The sequence below is a fragment of the Coffea eugenioides genome, chromosome 3, assembly GCF_003713205.1.
Source record: "Coffea eugenioides isolate CCC68of chromosome 3, Ceug_1.0, whole genome shotgun sequence".
In the NCBI taxonomy this organism is placed as follows: domain Eukaryota; kingdom Viridiplantae; phylum Streptophyta; class Magnoliopsida; order Gentianales; family Rubiaceae; genus Coffea; species Coffea eugenioides.
The window spans coordinates 14,936,750-14,953,424 of NC_040037.1; the positions used below are offsets into that span (position 1 = coordinate 14,936,750).

Consider the following 16,675-nt stretch of genomic DNA (forward strand, 5'->3'; position numbering starts at 1 on the left):
AAATAAATTCAGAGGACATAACTTTGTTCATTGCTTGAAGTTTGTTGCACACAACTGTCTCTAGTTCTACTCGTAAATGATCGATCATAAACCGACCTTTACCTCTTTTATCGTTTCTTTTTCCTGTCTGAAAGGAGTCAAGACTTAATGTAGGTTTTCGGAATCTCTAGGTGAAATCTCAAAGTGTTAAAGAATTTCTAAGCAAATACTACTTGAACAATTATGGGTATACTTTACACAATGATGCATGTGAGTGAATCCAAGTAGAAGTGCTAGCTGTTCAAAATTGAAGCACGCATAAGATTTCACTTTCATCCTATTGAAGTAGAAAAAAGTACATCATTATATGCAATAATTCATCTAATGGTGAATGGATACCACTGATTAAGTTCTTATTTTCATAACACAGTACATAGTTTTTGTACATATAGACTCTTAATTTGCTCCAAAGGCATTGAAGCATCAGGATGCATAAGAGCTGGATGTTAGTTTTGCGGTTCAGTTTCTGGCTTAGCATCCACAGCCTCACCAGCAAATGTACAGCACCTGCACCCATAATAACCTCGGGCCACAGCAACCATAGCGGCATCTGCCACCACGGCCACCACCACCATAACCACCATCTGGGTAACCCCCATATCCACCTCCAGGGTACCCTCCATATCCACCACCAGGGTATTTGGATTCTTCCAGGCCATTAGTACTCTTCTCTGCAGCATTGGCTGCAAATCGTCACAGGATCGTGTGCAGAATTATTAGTTAGTGCATGCATTTTAGCAGGAAAAAAAACCGTCTTAGAGTAAATTATGTTATGCAAAAACGTCTATATTTTGTAGGTATAAGCTTGTTGAAAAAGGAAAGAATAAGTTCTTGAATGAATAACTTACAATTTTCGGCCAAATCCCTGGCTGTCACCTCTGAAGCAATCATCAGAACTACCACCAAAAGGCATAGGAAGAGAATTGCCTTGGAACCCATTTTTGTTTTCCTCACACACCTTGGTTTATGAACTGGTATTGAGAACAATGAGAAGGATGAGGAGGCTGGAGCATTCTCTTCTCTATTTATCTATGTTTTCAGAATCGGACTGGGTATCAACTCAGTCGAGCTCAGGGGTCAGGGGTCAATAGGTTCAACCAGATTCGATCGGGGGTTGAACCGGATGACGTCATAAATAAAAATTATTTAAAAATTAAAATATTATATGTAAAATACCAAATAACATGTTAATATTAATAAAGGTATATTGAAATATATATTTGATGTTTCAAATATATTTAACAAGAAAATACAAAGAAATTAGAACAATCAAGTAGCAATTTATATTCTTTAATGAGCATTAATAAGTTTAGAATTAAAATTATGAACTTAATTGAAAAATAACACCAAACTTTAAGACAATAATTATAAAGTATGAAATATTTGAGGTATATTAATAATTTTTAACAACCTAGGGGTCAAAACATAATATTAAAAATATTTTACCTTTAAAAAAAAGTAAAAAAAAAAAAGTCACTTGATTGATTCTTGTTGGTGGGATGGACCGGCGCGGTGGTGGATGGCAGAACCCGAGTGTATTGACTGCAAACGTGGCACATGGTCAACGGTTTTGGGTTTGGCAGGTCCTCTACACCAGGTTCTTATTTTTCCGGTCAAACCGGGTCAAACTCGATTTTTGACTTGGTTTGATCGAGTTTTAAAATATCCGATTTTTAGAGTTAATTCGGATCGAACAGTTGGCTGGTTCCCGGTTCGATCGGTCGGACCGGCTGATCTTGTCCGAGTTTAAAAACAGAGCTATTTATAGGTAGATTTACGTAACATGGTTCTCAAAGAGGGAGAGATAAAAATATGCATGGAAATGTGTCCACCCCATAATTTAGTTGGCAGCTGAAGATGGCTGCAATATTTGATAGAATATCCAACTTATCGCAACTTGGATATCCTGTTTGGATTTTATATTCTAGTGGCATTATTCAAATCCATGGAGGGAGATAGTCAACCATGTGATCAATATCTATGGCCCATGTATAATGGCAGGATTCATGAATGGACGTACATCACTAGTACTACTAGTAGGAAGTTAAAGTATCGAATTAATTGTCTGTGACTTTTATCACATACACTAGAAACATGTATACAGAGTGCTCGGGGCAGGGGTGGGTCATCCATCCCACATCGATAGATTGTGGGGTAGTTATCCTGGATTTAAAGTCCTCAACCGCACTTCAGTTACCAATTGGCTGGATGGTATTGGTTTGTGGGTTCTACCTTAGATTGTGCTTGCACCAGGATTTCGATTACCTCCGAGTGTTCATTTAACTTTGTTGGGTGTTTTCAGTAATTTCGATTGTTGAAAAAGAAACATGTATACAGATGTCAAAAATATTTGTGCACTTGTTACATATAAATCTTCAAGACAAATCGTGTCGCTACTCAATGTAATCACGAATATGTTTGCAAAGCTACTCAAATTCAGCCAAAAAGTGGCAAATTCATACTTTTTTTTTCTTAACTTTAGTATGCACATTCTGCATTTGTGTAAAAAAAGCCATTGAAGAATTTAAAATTTTCAATTTGCTCAGTTTGGAACCTGTGACTTTTTATTACTAGTTTTAATAAGGATTAATAATATTTTGCTCCCTTGGAGTAGAGTTTGTGATCATACTTTTCTCTCTAGAATGAAAAAATTATACAATCTTGTCCTCGTTAACACTAGATATTAACTAATTTATCAACACCAATAAAAAAAAGTGATTTAATGACTAAAATGCCAATGTTACTGTGATGCATGGCCAGAAACACTTAGGTGATACAATGTGCAAAGAAACAACAACAGAAACAAGAAATAGGATCGAATAAGGAGAGGCATCTATAGAAATTAGTATAAAGCCTGTTTAACACTCTATTACTCAATATTAGGCCATGTTCTTACGGTATCATCAGTAAATCAATGAAAGAAGGGCTGCTGATCATTATTGGAATTCTCTCGAGAGTTTTAGTTGTGAGGTTGCAGTTTATGTTATACTTGTTTCTTTTCCCCCTTATGTTTTACTTGTTGGTTTTAAAGAATGTTAAGTTTATTGCTAAATGATAAGTGAATATTTAACGTATATTTTGTACAAGTTTGGCATGAACTTTTGGTATGTTTTGAGAAGATTAAAGCCATATTTGAACTCTTTTGGTGATAATTGATTAAATATTGTTTAAGTGCTCAAAATTTGATAAGTAAGAGGATTAATGTGTTAATTTTGTAAAATTATGAAGGATATTGATATATGGAATTCATGCACGAGATGAAGGAATTCTAAGAATTGTCCTGAGGATAAAGTACAAGAGAAACTAGGAGCAAACATGAAGAGAAAAGAGAAAAAGTTAAAAAAAAAACTGAAAATTCATCAGCACAGATCCGAGCTCGGATCCGTACGAGTAAAGGGCGATCCGAGCCCTCGTCTGTACTTCTAGAGTAATGTATATCGAGACAAACGATCCGAGCTTGGATCCATCAGAGAAAGGCCTCGGATCAGCTTTGATCCGAGCTCGGATCAGCTTTGATCCGAGCTCGGATCATTCTTCACCCCTCAGATCCGAGGTTCGGATCTGCTTCTCTTTTCTGCAAGTGGCACAACCATTTTTTCTCACTTTTCACACAACTTTCAAGCTATCTTAAGTGAGTGAATTCGGTGGCACATGCTTCTGCAACAAAAGGGAAGACAAAATGAGTTAAGAAAGTCAAAACAATATTTCTTTTGACTTTCTTTACAAAATCTGAGTTGTTGGAATCATGAAGAAAAAAAAAAGGTGTCTTTCTACCACCTTTTATGCAGAAACACAGGGAGAAGCTAGAGGACCTTACGTAGCTAGTTTTCCTTCTTATAACTAGTTTCTCTCTAGTTCTTTGGTGAAGCATTTTTTGGAGTTTTCACTTGTAATCATCTTGTACAAAAACATAGCAGAAATTGGAGGGCTTCACTATTAATTGGCTAAGCTTTCTTTTATCTTTCTTGTACTTGTACTTTATGATGTTTTGCATTAATAAACTTGTGAGTTTGATTGTTAAATCATTCATGAGTAGTTAAACTTCTTAATCTAAGGAGTAGATGAAACTTATGGTTAAATGATATGAATTGAATGTGATTTACACTTGTTATATCTTGTATTAACTTGTCTACTTGTGCAGTTGTGATTACTTGTTATTGATTGATCACCAATAGCATGTTTATAGTTGTTATTGTTCAATGAGAATTGGTAGTAACAATGGAAACACATGAGTAGAACTTAAGTTGTATGTTCATGAAAATAGAGATACACTTAAGTGGATTACTTAGCATTTCATGAAAGAAAACAGAGTAGTAGTAGTATTTCACCATGAAAATAGGGAAAATTGAACTACTCTAGGCCATTTCATCATGAGAATGAGACTTGGTAATATTAGAAATGAATCCCTGGTTAAACAAGAATAATAACAAGAGGTAAATCTGTTCATTTGTCTTATTTATACCATAAGTGGAAGCTACATCCCTAGATTTATTCTTGAGTGAAAATTCTTCATTTGCATTTAGCATTTGTTAAACTAGATTTGTAGATCAGATTTGTAGACAATAGCAATATACTTTCTCTGCTCAAATTCATTTGTAAGTCTAAATAATAGAGAAAAATAAGGGCTTAGTACTTGTTCAATTTGCTCATCGTGGGATCGACCCGATACATATCCTATATTACGATTTCGGCCTGTATACTTGCAGTCAACGAGTATAAAATCGGATTTAAGCTTGCATTGATATAAAAATTCCGTCGAGTTTTTGGCGTCGTTGCTTGGGAGCGGCAATATTAGGGCCTAATCATCTCTATTAATTTAGATATTTTCATTGTTTTTATTCAAGTTGTTTATAGTTGATTTTAATAATTAAAACTGTAAAATTTCTCTTGTTTTTATTTGTAGTGTATGCACCGATCAAATCGAGAAGTTGAACTTTTCGTTCCTGAAATTGAGAGGACACTACGGAGACAAAGGAGGAATACACCACATCAAGAGGAACAAGAGGTTTGGCAGCCGATAGAAGAAATCTTGATAGAATTACTATTTGAAGAAGAAATGCGGAAAATGAACCAAATAGGTGAATTCTACGAGATTTGTTTTTACCGGAAACACAAGGTTCTTAAACTAGCATTTAAGGCCAAACGGTAAAATGCCAATAATTTTGAGATTAAACCATCACTGATTCAAATGGTACAACAATCTCAATATAGAGGTAATGCTACCGAAGATCCAAATTCTCACTTGTCAAAATTTCTTGAAATCTGTGATACAATTAAATTTAATGGTGTTAGTGATGATGCAATTAAACTTTGATTGTTTCCATTTTCGCTAAGGGACAAGGCCAAAGTTTGGCTACAATCTCATCCTCGTAACACTTTTACAACTTGGGCTGAATTAGCTAAGGATTTTCTTAATAAATTCTTTCCACCTAGAAAAACTGCTAAACTCAGAATGGATATAACTAGTTTCTCTCAACAGAAAGGAGAGACATTGTATGAAACTTGGGAGCGCTATCGGAAATTGCAACAAAGATGTCCTCATCATGGTCTACCAGATTGGCTAGTAGTCCAAACATTTTACAATGGTCTCACCTATCCAACAAAGACGCATGTAGATGCGGCAGCGGGAGGAGTACCAATGGGCAAACGAACGAGGTAATACAAGGAGAACCGTAGGTATGCTTGAAGTAGATACCTCTATAAGTTAAAAATTAATATGGTCAATAAGTGTCATACTTTTGTCATGATTATTCTTTAGAGGGAATTTTATTACTTCTCTATATATATATATTAAAAAAACAAAAAAAAAGAGTTATTCTACTCCAATGGTTCTTGTACTTAGTAATCGGGAGTCTTCATCTACAAATGTCGACTTTCGCGTAAAACGGTACTTGAATTAAGAGTATGAAAAGCAACTTGAGTATGTGAAATGTTAAGTAACCGGCTGTTTTCATCTAAAAATGTCGATCTTCGCGTCAAAAGGTATTTTTCACAACTTAAACAGTATTTAACGCTTAAAATATATATATATATATATATATAAAAGAAAACAGAAAATAAATCCCCTCTTTAAAAAAAATAAGAAGTTGATCATGAGATTAGTTAGTATTTTTATTGACTATATGAGTTGCTTGCTTGTGAAATTAGGTAAAAATGAGAAATTGAGTTCAATTAGCAAAATTATGGTATACTTGACTCTTCTTTGTTTGATATTATGAGTACTTGAAGTTAATGGAAAGATCATATAAGGGTTATTTACCTTGATTCAAGAAAATGAAGTTGAAATGCTACATATGTTTATTTTCAATTTTTCGATCATTGATGGTTGGAATTTTATATTGCTTGAGGACAAACAATGATTTAAGTGTGGGGGTATTTGATAAGAGTTTATTTTATGTATTTTTAAGTACATTTTATTAGTTAATTTTGGTTTGATTATTTAGTTGTATAACTAAAATAACTAGGTTTTGGTAAAAATATACAACTTTTGTAAAAGTGGCTAATATGGCATTTCTATTGATTTTAATGGTAAAAACTTCATTTTCTTGCAGGTTAATGATCCAATCACCAAAGGATGTCAAATGAGGTGAAAAGTAGATAATTGGTGATGAATGCAAGTGGTAAAAAAGAGAAATGAAGTGAAAAACGTTTAAGTGAAGAAGTGCGGTTCAAGACAGTTTTGACACTCTTTGGTATTTCAACTATATCTGGAGCTATACTTATCGGATTGAGGTGAGCTTTATACCATTTTAAAGCTAAGAAAGAGACCTACAATTGTTATGAAGACATCAAAATCCAATTCTGCTGTTTTCATGGACAAAAAGTCAGAATACAGAAGCTGCACTCTGTGGTCGAAAATCGAAACAGGGGTTTGACCAGGTGATAGTATTTCGATCATATCTCAGGCTACAAAGTTCCGATATAGATGATTCTTGAAGCATTGTAAAGTAACTCAAAGGGCTACAATTTTTGTGTTTTGCACAAAAGCTAGTTCGGCCTTCATCATAGAGAAAATCGCAGTTGAACCAAGGCCAAGTTGAAAACGCGAGTTGATGCCGCGTTTTGTGTAGTCGCATTTTGTGGCCGAAAAGCTGCAAATTGCTCAGCCATTTCTCTTGTATTCATACTACTTTCCAGCCATAAGCTGCAAGGGAATTCGGTGCACATGCTTCAGAAGACAAAAGGACAAGAAAGGTGGCTTATTTTCTAGTAAAAAACATTGGTTATTGACTATTCTAACAAAATTGAGATTTGGGAATCAAAAGGTGGAATTGGACTTCGAAAAATGGAGCTCTTGAGCAGTTTTTATGCAGAGACATTGGGAGAGGTCTGGACATCCATGCGTAGCCAGATTTTCTGATAGCAAATTCTCTCTAGCTAGCAAATATTGAATAGAGAGACATACGGGAGAAACTTGGAGTGCAGAGATGTAGCTCTTGCATTTTCTGAGTAGTAGGATAGTTTAGTTTAGAATAGTGTAGCTCTTCCATTCTTGTATATTAGCTAGATTATGATGAAAATGGAGATGAAGAAAGAGAAGTTGAAACTCAAGTGACATGGGTTATCTCTTCTCCAACTCTTTATCTTTTGTATTGGATTCTTAAATATGGTTAATATGCAAGTTTTGGATTTTGTGTTTATTATGTGTATTTATCGTTTATGCCTTGAGTTTGGTTGAACTTTCTAGGATTGTTAGTGTTTATTATTTGTCTATTTGACTGCTATAATTTGAGCAAGTTATTTAGCACTTTAGCTCTTTAAATCATGATTAATCTGGTACCATTAAGTATGATTATCTAAGGTGTTGTTTCTGCAATGAAAATTGAGATTTAACACTAGTTCAAGAAGTGCTAAACATAGGGAGTACACTCACGAAAGTAGAGGTGCACCTATGTGGTTTTTAGTGATTCATTTCATGTAATTTCACCGAAGAAATGAACTTGTAACTAATTTCATAACCATGAGAATTGGTGTGGATTAGTTATAAGTATAATTGATTTACTACGAAAGTAGGATTCAAATGCATAAGGAAATTACACCATAACTAGCCTAGATGTAGTACTAATTGATCCAAATATAGCACTTGCATGAGTAGTTAGGGATACCACAACCTAAGGAGCTTTTATTTGTTATTTTGTATAATTTCAGTAGGTTAAATTTGTTATAATTCATTGATAGTCTAAATAATAGAGAAGCTTTAGTAATACTGGTAATTGTTCACCCTTCCCTGTGGAATCGACCCGATATATACCCTAAACTACTAGTTGACCTGTATTTTTGCAGTGAACGGATGTAATTCGGTTTTTTATAACTTGTACGTATATTAAAATACCCGTTATTTGGCACTAGACTACATTCATCAAAGAATATTTTTGCTCGCAACCACTAATTTAAAAAAAATCGTCACAGATTTTTGGGTTAATATTGTCAGGAAATCAAATGTATCATCAATGGCATCTCCAAATCTAATACTAATCTATTCTTGATTGGGTTTGAACTCAATACAACATTTTCTCAAATTCCTCCTATTTATTTTTAATACTTCAAGATGTGACTGGGAAAATCAACTTTTTGCTTCATTTGGATTGAAAAATTTGATGAAAGATATAAAATCCATCTAAATCACTCTAATTGTTTTGATTGCTTAACAGAAATTTAGATTTATAATACACCAACTATTAAATATATTTTAAATACTAAAATAATTGATAATTTACAAATTTAAATACCTCCTAAATAATATAAACATTATGAAAGATTTGAGAGAATTTCAAATCTTTCATTAAAACCCTCAATCCTAATGCAGTCTTTAAGTAGTTCAAAAATCCAATTTTTCTACAAGTTAAAACTTAGGATAACCATCAACACTCAATAGGACTAATTTTTAATTAATTTCGAATGCCTAGTCTTTGTCCGTCCTTTTCATTTTTTTCCTGTTGTTTTTATTACTTCGGAAAACAAACGAATAAGTAAGAATTTCTTTACACACTTACTGACAGGTGTCGAGCCTGTGCAATAATAAATACCTATTCGAAAAAAATACAAATTTTGTATATAGCGATGAGTAAGGTCGAATCCACAGGGACTGGGGATAATTCGTTTCTTCCAGAGTCCGAAGTATGGGGGGTTTTTGGAGAATATAAAATAACTAATTAACTAACTAATGAAACAACTGACAGAAATAAATAGGAATTAATCAATAACCAATACGACTCTAGCCAAAGGTGCAACTTTTCAGATACGGTTCATTCATCTGATCATCGATGCAAAGATAATTCAATTACTCATTAATAGATTGGTTATAGTTGTCATACACACGATAAACAACCAGTCTTTCCTTACTTTTTCGATAGTCAAGGTACGACCGTTGACTATTTCTCTGACCAAGAAACAACTCTAAGTACGACCGAAGGATTTAATTCCTCGATTGCACTAATAATTAAAAAAACCCAATCCTAACCAACAAACACGCTACGAGGGTTCGTTTAAGTTAGATCATACATTTCCCTAACATGAAATCAATCACGCTAGTCGCCACTGGTATTAATCAATTGAATAATTACGGATTCAATCAATTAATATGACAGTAGATTATTAGGTTAATTCGAATATCAGGCCCTTGACATTCAAATAACATAACAAGCATAAGCAATTAAATCAGGAAACGTACGAATACCAATGAATAAAAGAAATAAATAAAATAATTCGATCTCACAGATGTTTGGAACCAAATCCTCAAATTGACCTTCGACTAGAAAAGAAACTTAGTTGTGCATCACCAATTGAAGCACTTCACACCAGTATTTCATCATAAGAACTAACGAAAGAAAAGAAAATATACTGCCCATCATCGAGAAGAACAAAAAATGTTTTTCACTGTCTCTTGTGGCCGAAAAGAAGGAAAAGAATCCAACTCCTAGTCTTCGGCTCACTTTTTCATTCCCCATAGAAGTAGTAATCACGCGGGATCCGGCTTTTGATCTTCCTATTTTCTAGCTTTCTAAAACGCATTCAACTTCTTCCCTCACAATCCGTAGTGATTGATTCCAAAGAAATCTCCTACGATAGGAAAACTAACTTCCTAAAAGATAGCAAAACAAAGCGCTTAAAAGTCTCTTAAACCAACCCAATTACTAATTAGAAACTTGGCAGATAATATCATCTTCCAGTTATAATGACGACTCCCACTTGAATTATGATACTGCCCTGCATAGAATCCCACACACTCCGGACTTGATTGATGTCTTCTCACGCGTCCACACTTACTTGGAGGAAAATCTTCTAAAAATTGCTATTTCTGCACTTTCCTTCTCCAATTGGCTAAACATCCCCTAAACATAAAATTCAAACAAAACATGTCCATTAATGCAAATCCAATCCAATAAGAAAGGAAATTATAACAAAGTTAATGTTAAATTAGCGTTCTATCAATTTCCCCCACACTTAAACCATGCTTGTCCTCAAGCATGAGAACAACAAATCAAACGATCAAATTCAAACAATGGCTATTGTTAAAATCTTCTATTGCCAAGATACAATTAAAACATATGTCAAGTATTAGTGGCAATTTTCAAGACATATCTCTCCAGTTAACTTTCAAGATCAAGAACTCTTTCAAATTATGACTAACTAATCTAAGAATATAAAATATTCAACCAGCATCCATAAGCAAATGGTTCGACTATTAAGCAAAATCTCAACATTAAAATTCATGAATCAGCAGGCTAACAATTCATTCAAATACTTTTACATTTTTCACTATTAACACATTTTTTTCTAAAATATCCCCACACTTGATTTATTTTTTTTTCAGGGAGAATGCTTAGTTTTTAGCCATTCAAGCGTTTTGACGTGAACTCCGACATTGGCCAAATGAAGGAGCCCAGTTACTCAGCCATCATCGCTTAAAAACCACATACTCATAGCTACCGTCGCTTTTTGACGCGAAAGTCGACACTTGTGGTGAAGACTCCGGTTACTAGGCAACGATACTAGCGGAGTATAGCCTAATACTATTCATAAATAAGCACCAAAAATAAATTTAAATACCACACAAACCCGCTTCGTTTCTTAAATATGGAGAACTAAGATTAATAGTTGAACCAATTTGCATAAAAAAATTGCTAGACAAATATTTACAATACTTAGAGAAGTTTAACAAAAAGTGCAAAAGTCACAAAATCTCAAATATTCACAAAAAAGATACCCTTAAACTCAACCATGTCTTACTTAACACCTTAGAGTGTAAAATCTTAGCAATAGAAAATTTTGAGATATCTAACCATCGTTAAACAGGAACAATCACAAATATGTACAAAGATAGGCAAAAATTGGATAAAATTTGACTAAGTAAAACAAAAAATTCCAACAAAAATACCTACACTTGCACTTTTTCAATAAAATACCAATATACTACTCCCCCCACACCTAAATCTTACATTGTCCCTAATGTAATAGATAAAAAATATAATATGAAACAAAAGGGACAACAAAACTTCCCTGAGCACGTAATAGAGGGTCTCGAGCAGCTATGGCATAGATGAAATTGGTCGGTTCTTCCTTTTATCCTTTGTTTGAGCAGAGATGTGAATAGGCAGTGAGGGACTGAGGAGAGGGAGAGCGCCGGCGGTGAACGATGGCTAGTAGCGGGGGCTGAACGAAGACGGCGGCTGGAGCGAGCTGGGAAGGTGCTCGGTGCAGTGGCGACAGAGCAGCGACGGACAGCAAAGCGGGAGAAGGCAGCAGCAGGAAAGGGGGGGAAAGGGAAAGAAAGAAAGAAAAAGAATGAAAAAGAGAAGAAAGAAGTAGAACCTTTTTTTTTGAATAAAGGAACCCTTGTGTTAGGCGTGGGCATGCCTAACTGCCTTCGAGTCTTCTGACCAACCGTCTGAAATTAAGATCCTTAAGCGTGACCACCTGGCGTGGGCACGCCTAACTATTGGAGAGTCTTCTGACCAATTTTCAGAAATTGAGTTCCTTAAGCGTAACCACTTGGCGTGGGCATGCCTAACTACTATAGAGTCTTCTGACCACAGACGAAAATTGTCTCCCTTAAGCGTGACCATTTGGCGTGGGCACTTCTAACTATTGGAGAGTCTTTTGACCGCAGAAAAATACTTGCATTCCTTAGGTTTGCCTACTAGATGCGGGCACGCCCAACTACCAGCTTCCTGCCACAAAAGCAACAAATCACTAAATGTAACTAATACTTAACAAAAACTCCAAAAATATAAGGAAACTAAAACAAAGGCCTTGGGTTGCCTCCCAAGTAGCGTTTTTCTTTAATGTCTTTGGCTTGACATTGCCATGTTTATTCACGGAGGATAAAATCGTGTAACTCGTTTCAATGCTTCATCTTCTATATAATCCTGATAGCTCTCGTAAATAGAGTAATTTTTGAGCACACGAGCTACGGTCTTCCATGGATTAGTAGATGGCACCAAACAAACAAGTAATGACTTTAATTCTTCACTCACTCCTCCATTACGAGCACTTGTTGGTTCAAGATATTTTGCCATCGTGACTCTTAACTTATTCCTGTCATGAAACTCAAAATCTTCTGGTATAATAAAATCAATTTCACTAACAGGAATTAAAGAATAAAAGTTAGGAAAATATTGATTAAGAAATGGAGGAGATGTCACCGTATTTGGAGATTGTTCACTGGATTCATTTACTTGTACCATTTGATATTGGGGTCTCATTTCTTGCACTTCAACTTTCTTTTCAACTGCATCTTTAGATCTTTCTTCTTGAAATTCTCGCAGTACCATGTCATTTGTTAGGGTAATTGCACTCTCATCTTTCTCATGGTCGATAATAGTTTGTGAGGGCAATTCTTCACTCATTCGAGAAGTCAATTGCGTTATCCTAGATGTCAATTGATCTATTTGATCTGCCAGGTTACGCATTCTTGCTTGTGTCTCCTGATGAAAATCCATTGTCTCTTGATGACAATTCATTGTCTCCTGTTAAAGTTGATGTGTGTTAGCAGCTATTGATTTTATCATTTCTTCAAGAGACATACCTGACATGGATGATGGCTGTTGAGACTCTTGCTGTTGAAAATCCATTGGCCCGGTCGCATAATTAAAATTGGAATCATCTCACCATCCTTGATCATACCCGTTTGAATAAGGGTCATACCACATTTGATATTGAGGTGAAAAATCTCCAAAAGTATCGATTGGAACACTTAGACCATCTTGAAATTCAGGGCATATGTCGGTTGAATGATCTGAGACAAAATAAGTTTCACAATTTTGCAACAGCCAATTGATCATTAGAAAAAGCACGAGTCTCATAACCCCTTCTAGAAATAAAATCCAGTCTATCACCAAAATACGAAATGTTAGCAGCCATAAACTATATAAAAATAATAATAATAATAAGAGAAAAAAATAAAAAAAAATGAAAACAAGATGAACTCAAAAAGAAACAAATTAATCAGGCACCAGTCCCCGGCAACGGCGCTAAAAATTGATAGGGGAGGCTAAGGAGGCTTGTGTGTTAGGGGTTAGTGGGTATACAGACCCAATTAGACCAAATGAGTGCTATAGCACTATTCTTAGATTTTTTTTTGCTGTAGGTGAGGTTTGAAACCTCACCTACCCTGGTGGCCACTCTTACGCCCCTCTTTCCTTTCTCCTCACGACCAAATTGTCAAAAATTTTCCCCTATTTCTCTCTCCCCTTTTCTCTTCCCCATCCTTTACCTGACACCCTCCTAGAAGTCATAGTGTTCGCTTACCATTGCACCTTAGAGCGCGCGGTCAGTGTTTACTAACTTTCCTCCTTCAATCCCCTCTCTTTATGGCCCTCCAACTTCATCCCTTCCCTCCATCGATCTTCATTAATATACTCGGGTAATTTGGTTTGTTCTTCTTTTCTTTTGTGATTTTATGGGCTAATATAATTCTTTTAATGTATCTTTTATAGTAAGTGAGAGGTTTTAAACCAAAAATCTCCTACTTGTCACCCTTCCTTTTTATTATCCAGTCCAACCCTTCCCCAGTGAGATGATAGAACTAGAAATATTTGTCTCATATGTATATACTTTAGTCGCGTAATCATTGTTGTTCTATTAATCTTTTTTTTGTGTTAAATAGCTCTATTATTTTTATTATCAAGTCGTGTTCAAGAATTTGTTGAACCAAAACCTGCTAATTATAGCAAGTTTCAAGATATATACAAATGTTATAGCAAGTTTCAAGATATATAGAAATGTGACTTAAGTACCTTGTTTTTCTAAGGCTTCCAGCCTTGGCTGAGGTTGATTTTGGGGACCATTTGATCATTTCATTGTTCCGTACAAGAGTTGAGCGCCAAAGGAAGACAAATTAATACGTCAAACGGGCATACAGATGAAGTTATGGGACGATATGGGCAGACAACTGAACCATATTGGACCACATATTCTCCATGTAGCCAAATACTCACTGGTCCTTGCCTTCCATTTCAAACTTGCATTATTCTCAGTTCTCATCTGTCATAATTTGATCTATTATATAGATGACGTACTATATGTTCGCTAAATGCTCAGACCGACCAATTTTGTTACGACCTTGGTTTCTTCTTCAAGGTCTCAAATGAAGCAAAATCACAATATTTCGTAGCATAACAGCACCAAGCAAATTGATTTGCTAGATGTTTTGTTGATTTCTTGAAATTTCTGTTTGGCATACACATAGTAGTTGCCTTATTGGCATACTAAACAAAGCTCAATAATTCCGAGTTTCCATACTTCATTATCCAAAGAAATGAAACATGTGTAGAGTTTTGCATCCCAGTCATAATTGGAGATAATGATGACAAACCATAAAGATACCTAACATTTGGTTTGAAAAATTCAGGATTTAAAAGTTTCTCCCAGAAACTACTAAATTTTAATCCATGCACCGCACTTAGGAGTTAGGAGTATATTCAGTACATTTCATTTGAAGAGAGAAAATGTGATCAGTAGAGTTGATTTGACTGGATACTTGAGAGAGAAATTTTTTTAGGGGAATTTTTTTAAACCAAAGTACATTAGTATCTTTGATTGCGTAAAGATATCCCATTTTTCTTTCAGTATAGCTTTAGTGGTGGTGAAATTTTTTTATCTTTATGTCGCAGTACTAAATTGTAAGTGTAAGGGAAAAATCGAATGCAAGGTGGCTAGTCTGAGAAAAGAATGTGCTAATACACATTTGCAATTTTAAATGGTCAGTCATAGTTTACCCCCTGAACTAGGGGATAATCTCATTTTACTTCCCAATATAATGGATGTTGTACTTTTTAGGGAGAATTGTAATTTTGGTCCCTAATCTATAGTGTATGCACGGAATTATCCCCAATCTATTTCAAAAATCAATTTTGGTCCCCAATCTATTCAATTTTGCGCTAAAGTGGACAATTGATGGAATCTCTTCAATTTCAATCGGAACTAAGTCACGTGAGATCACGTGTCGGCACCTAAAACCCCTTTTTCAATTTTTTATTTCTAAAACACATTTTTTCTGGTGGCTTGGCTTTTGGCATGGACACTCCTGTCCCTTCAACCAGATCAATTTCCTCCTCGACAATTCTTTTCCAATCAAAACTCTGAATTAGAGATCCCAAGGCCAAACCGACCACCCGCTGTGCTAGGCCAGAACCAGGGCAAGATCTCCTTCCCATCCCAAATGGAATCAGCTTTGATGGCTGAACCTGCAAGCCTTCGAATCTCTCTGGCTTGAAGCTTGTTGGATCATCCCATACGTTTGGGTCCCTGTGAACTGCCCATGCATTAACTAGCAAAATTGTGCCTTCGCGGAATATTGTATCCCCCAATTTTATAGTCATCGGACGACTCATGTGGCACTAGCATTGGTGCTGTTAGGTACAACTGAAGTGTTTCTGAAATAATGTTATGAAGATAAGGAAGATTGAATAGATCATGTTCGTCGACCAATCGATCAGTCCCTACTTGAGCATCCAATTAAGCTCGAGCTTTCTCTAGCACCTCGGGATGGTTGAGCAAAAGAGACAAGGCCCATTCTATAGTCACCGATGAAGTGTCTGTTTCAGCTGTAAGCATGACCTACCAATTTTAATTGAATGCTCATTCCAGTTCAACGGTGAAGAATGGCTAATAGGAAAAGAATATACTTACCAGTATAATCCCTTTGATGATTTGGTCTGTATAATCCCATTGATTTCCAATTATTATTATCCGCTCTTCTCTCTCGGCTGCTTGCTTGCTTGCTTATGAAGTAGTACTGCTGCTGCTGCTGCTGCTCCTGTTGTTTGTGCAGGAGAGTTGAACTGGGTCCGTTTCTGGCGTTGATTGCAGATTATCTCTATTACTAATGAAGGCAAGAACCAGACTTGGACTTGGAGGCCAAGCTGAGCTTCTTACTCGTGTTGTGGGTTTTGGGGATTTGAAGGCAGCGGCCAACAAGAGGAGTAATTTGGATTGTGAGATTATCCTTTGCATGTCTTTGTTTAATAAGACAAAAGGCAAGAGAAAACTGAAAATATTAAAAAACGTGTTTTAGAAATTAAAAAATTGAAAAACGGGTTTTAGGTGCCGGCACGTGATCTCACGTGACTTAATTCCGATTGAAATTGAAGAGATTCCGTCAATTGTCCACTTTAGCGCAAAATTGAATAGATTG

The 16,675-nt window shown here is 35.5% G+C and overlaps 1 protein-coding gene, 1 non-coding gene and 1 pseudogene across 2 annotated transcripts; all 3 read right to left on the reverse strand.

The window, feature by feature from the left end:
* Positions 1 to 525: 525 nt before the first annotated feature.
* LOC113766128 (cold and drought-regulated protein CORA-like) lies at positions 526 to 978 on the reverse strand. Its single transcript, XM_027310351.1, has 2 exons — positions 888 to 978; positions 526 to 722 (listed from the first exon to the last, which is right to left on the reverse strand). Exons 1-2 carry the CDS (start codon positions 976 to 978, stop codon positions 526 to 528), a joined length of 288 nt encoding a protein of 95 aa, XP_027166152.1.
* Positions 979 to 5,482: 4,504 nt separating this feature from the next.
* Positions 5,483 to 5,589, reverse strand: LOC113767247. Its single transcript, XR_003467963.1, has one exon. It is a non-coding gene; the product is annotated as a small nucleolar RNA R71 (small nucleolar RNA).
* A 9,902-nt stretch (positions 5,590 to 15,491) lies between these two features.
* On the reverse strand, positions 15,492 to 16,095 carry LOC113766129 (annotated as a pseudogene).
* Between the last annotated feature and the right edge of the window lie 580 nt (positions 16,096 to 16,675).

Coding starts and splice junctions, on each gene's coding strand:
- LOC113766128 (XM_027310351.1), bottom strand. CDS start 978: ATGGGTTCCAAGGCAATTCTCTTCCTATGCCTTTTGGTGGTAGTTCTG. Junction 723..887: donor CAGGGATTTGGCCGAAAATT/GTAAGTTATTCA, acceptor GACGATTTGCAG/CCAATGCTGCAGAGAAGAGT.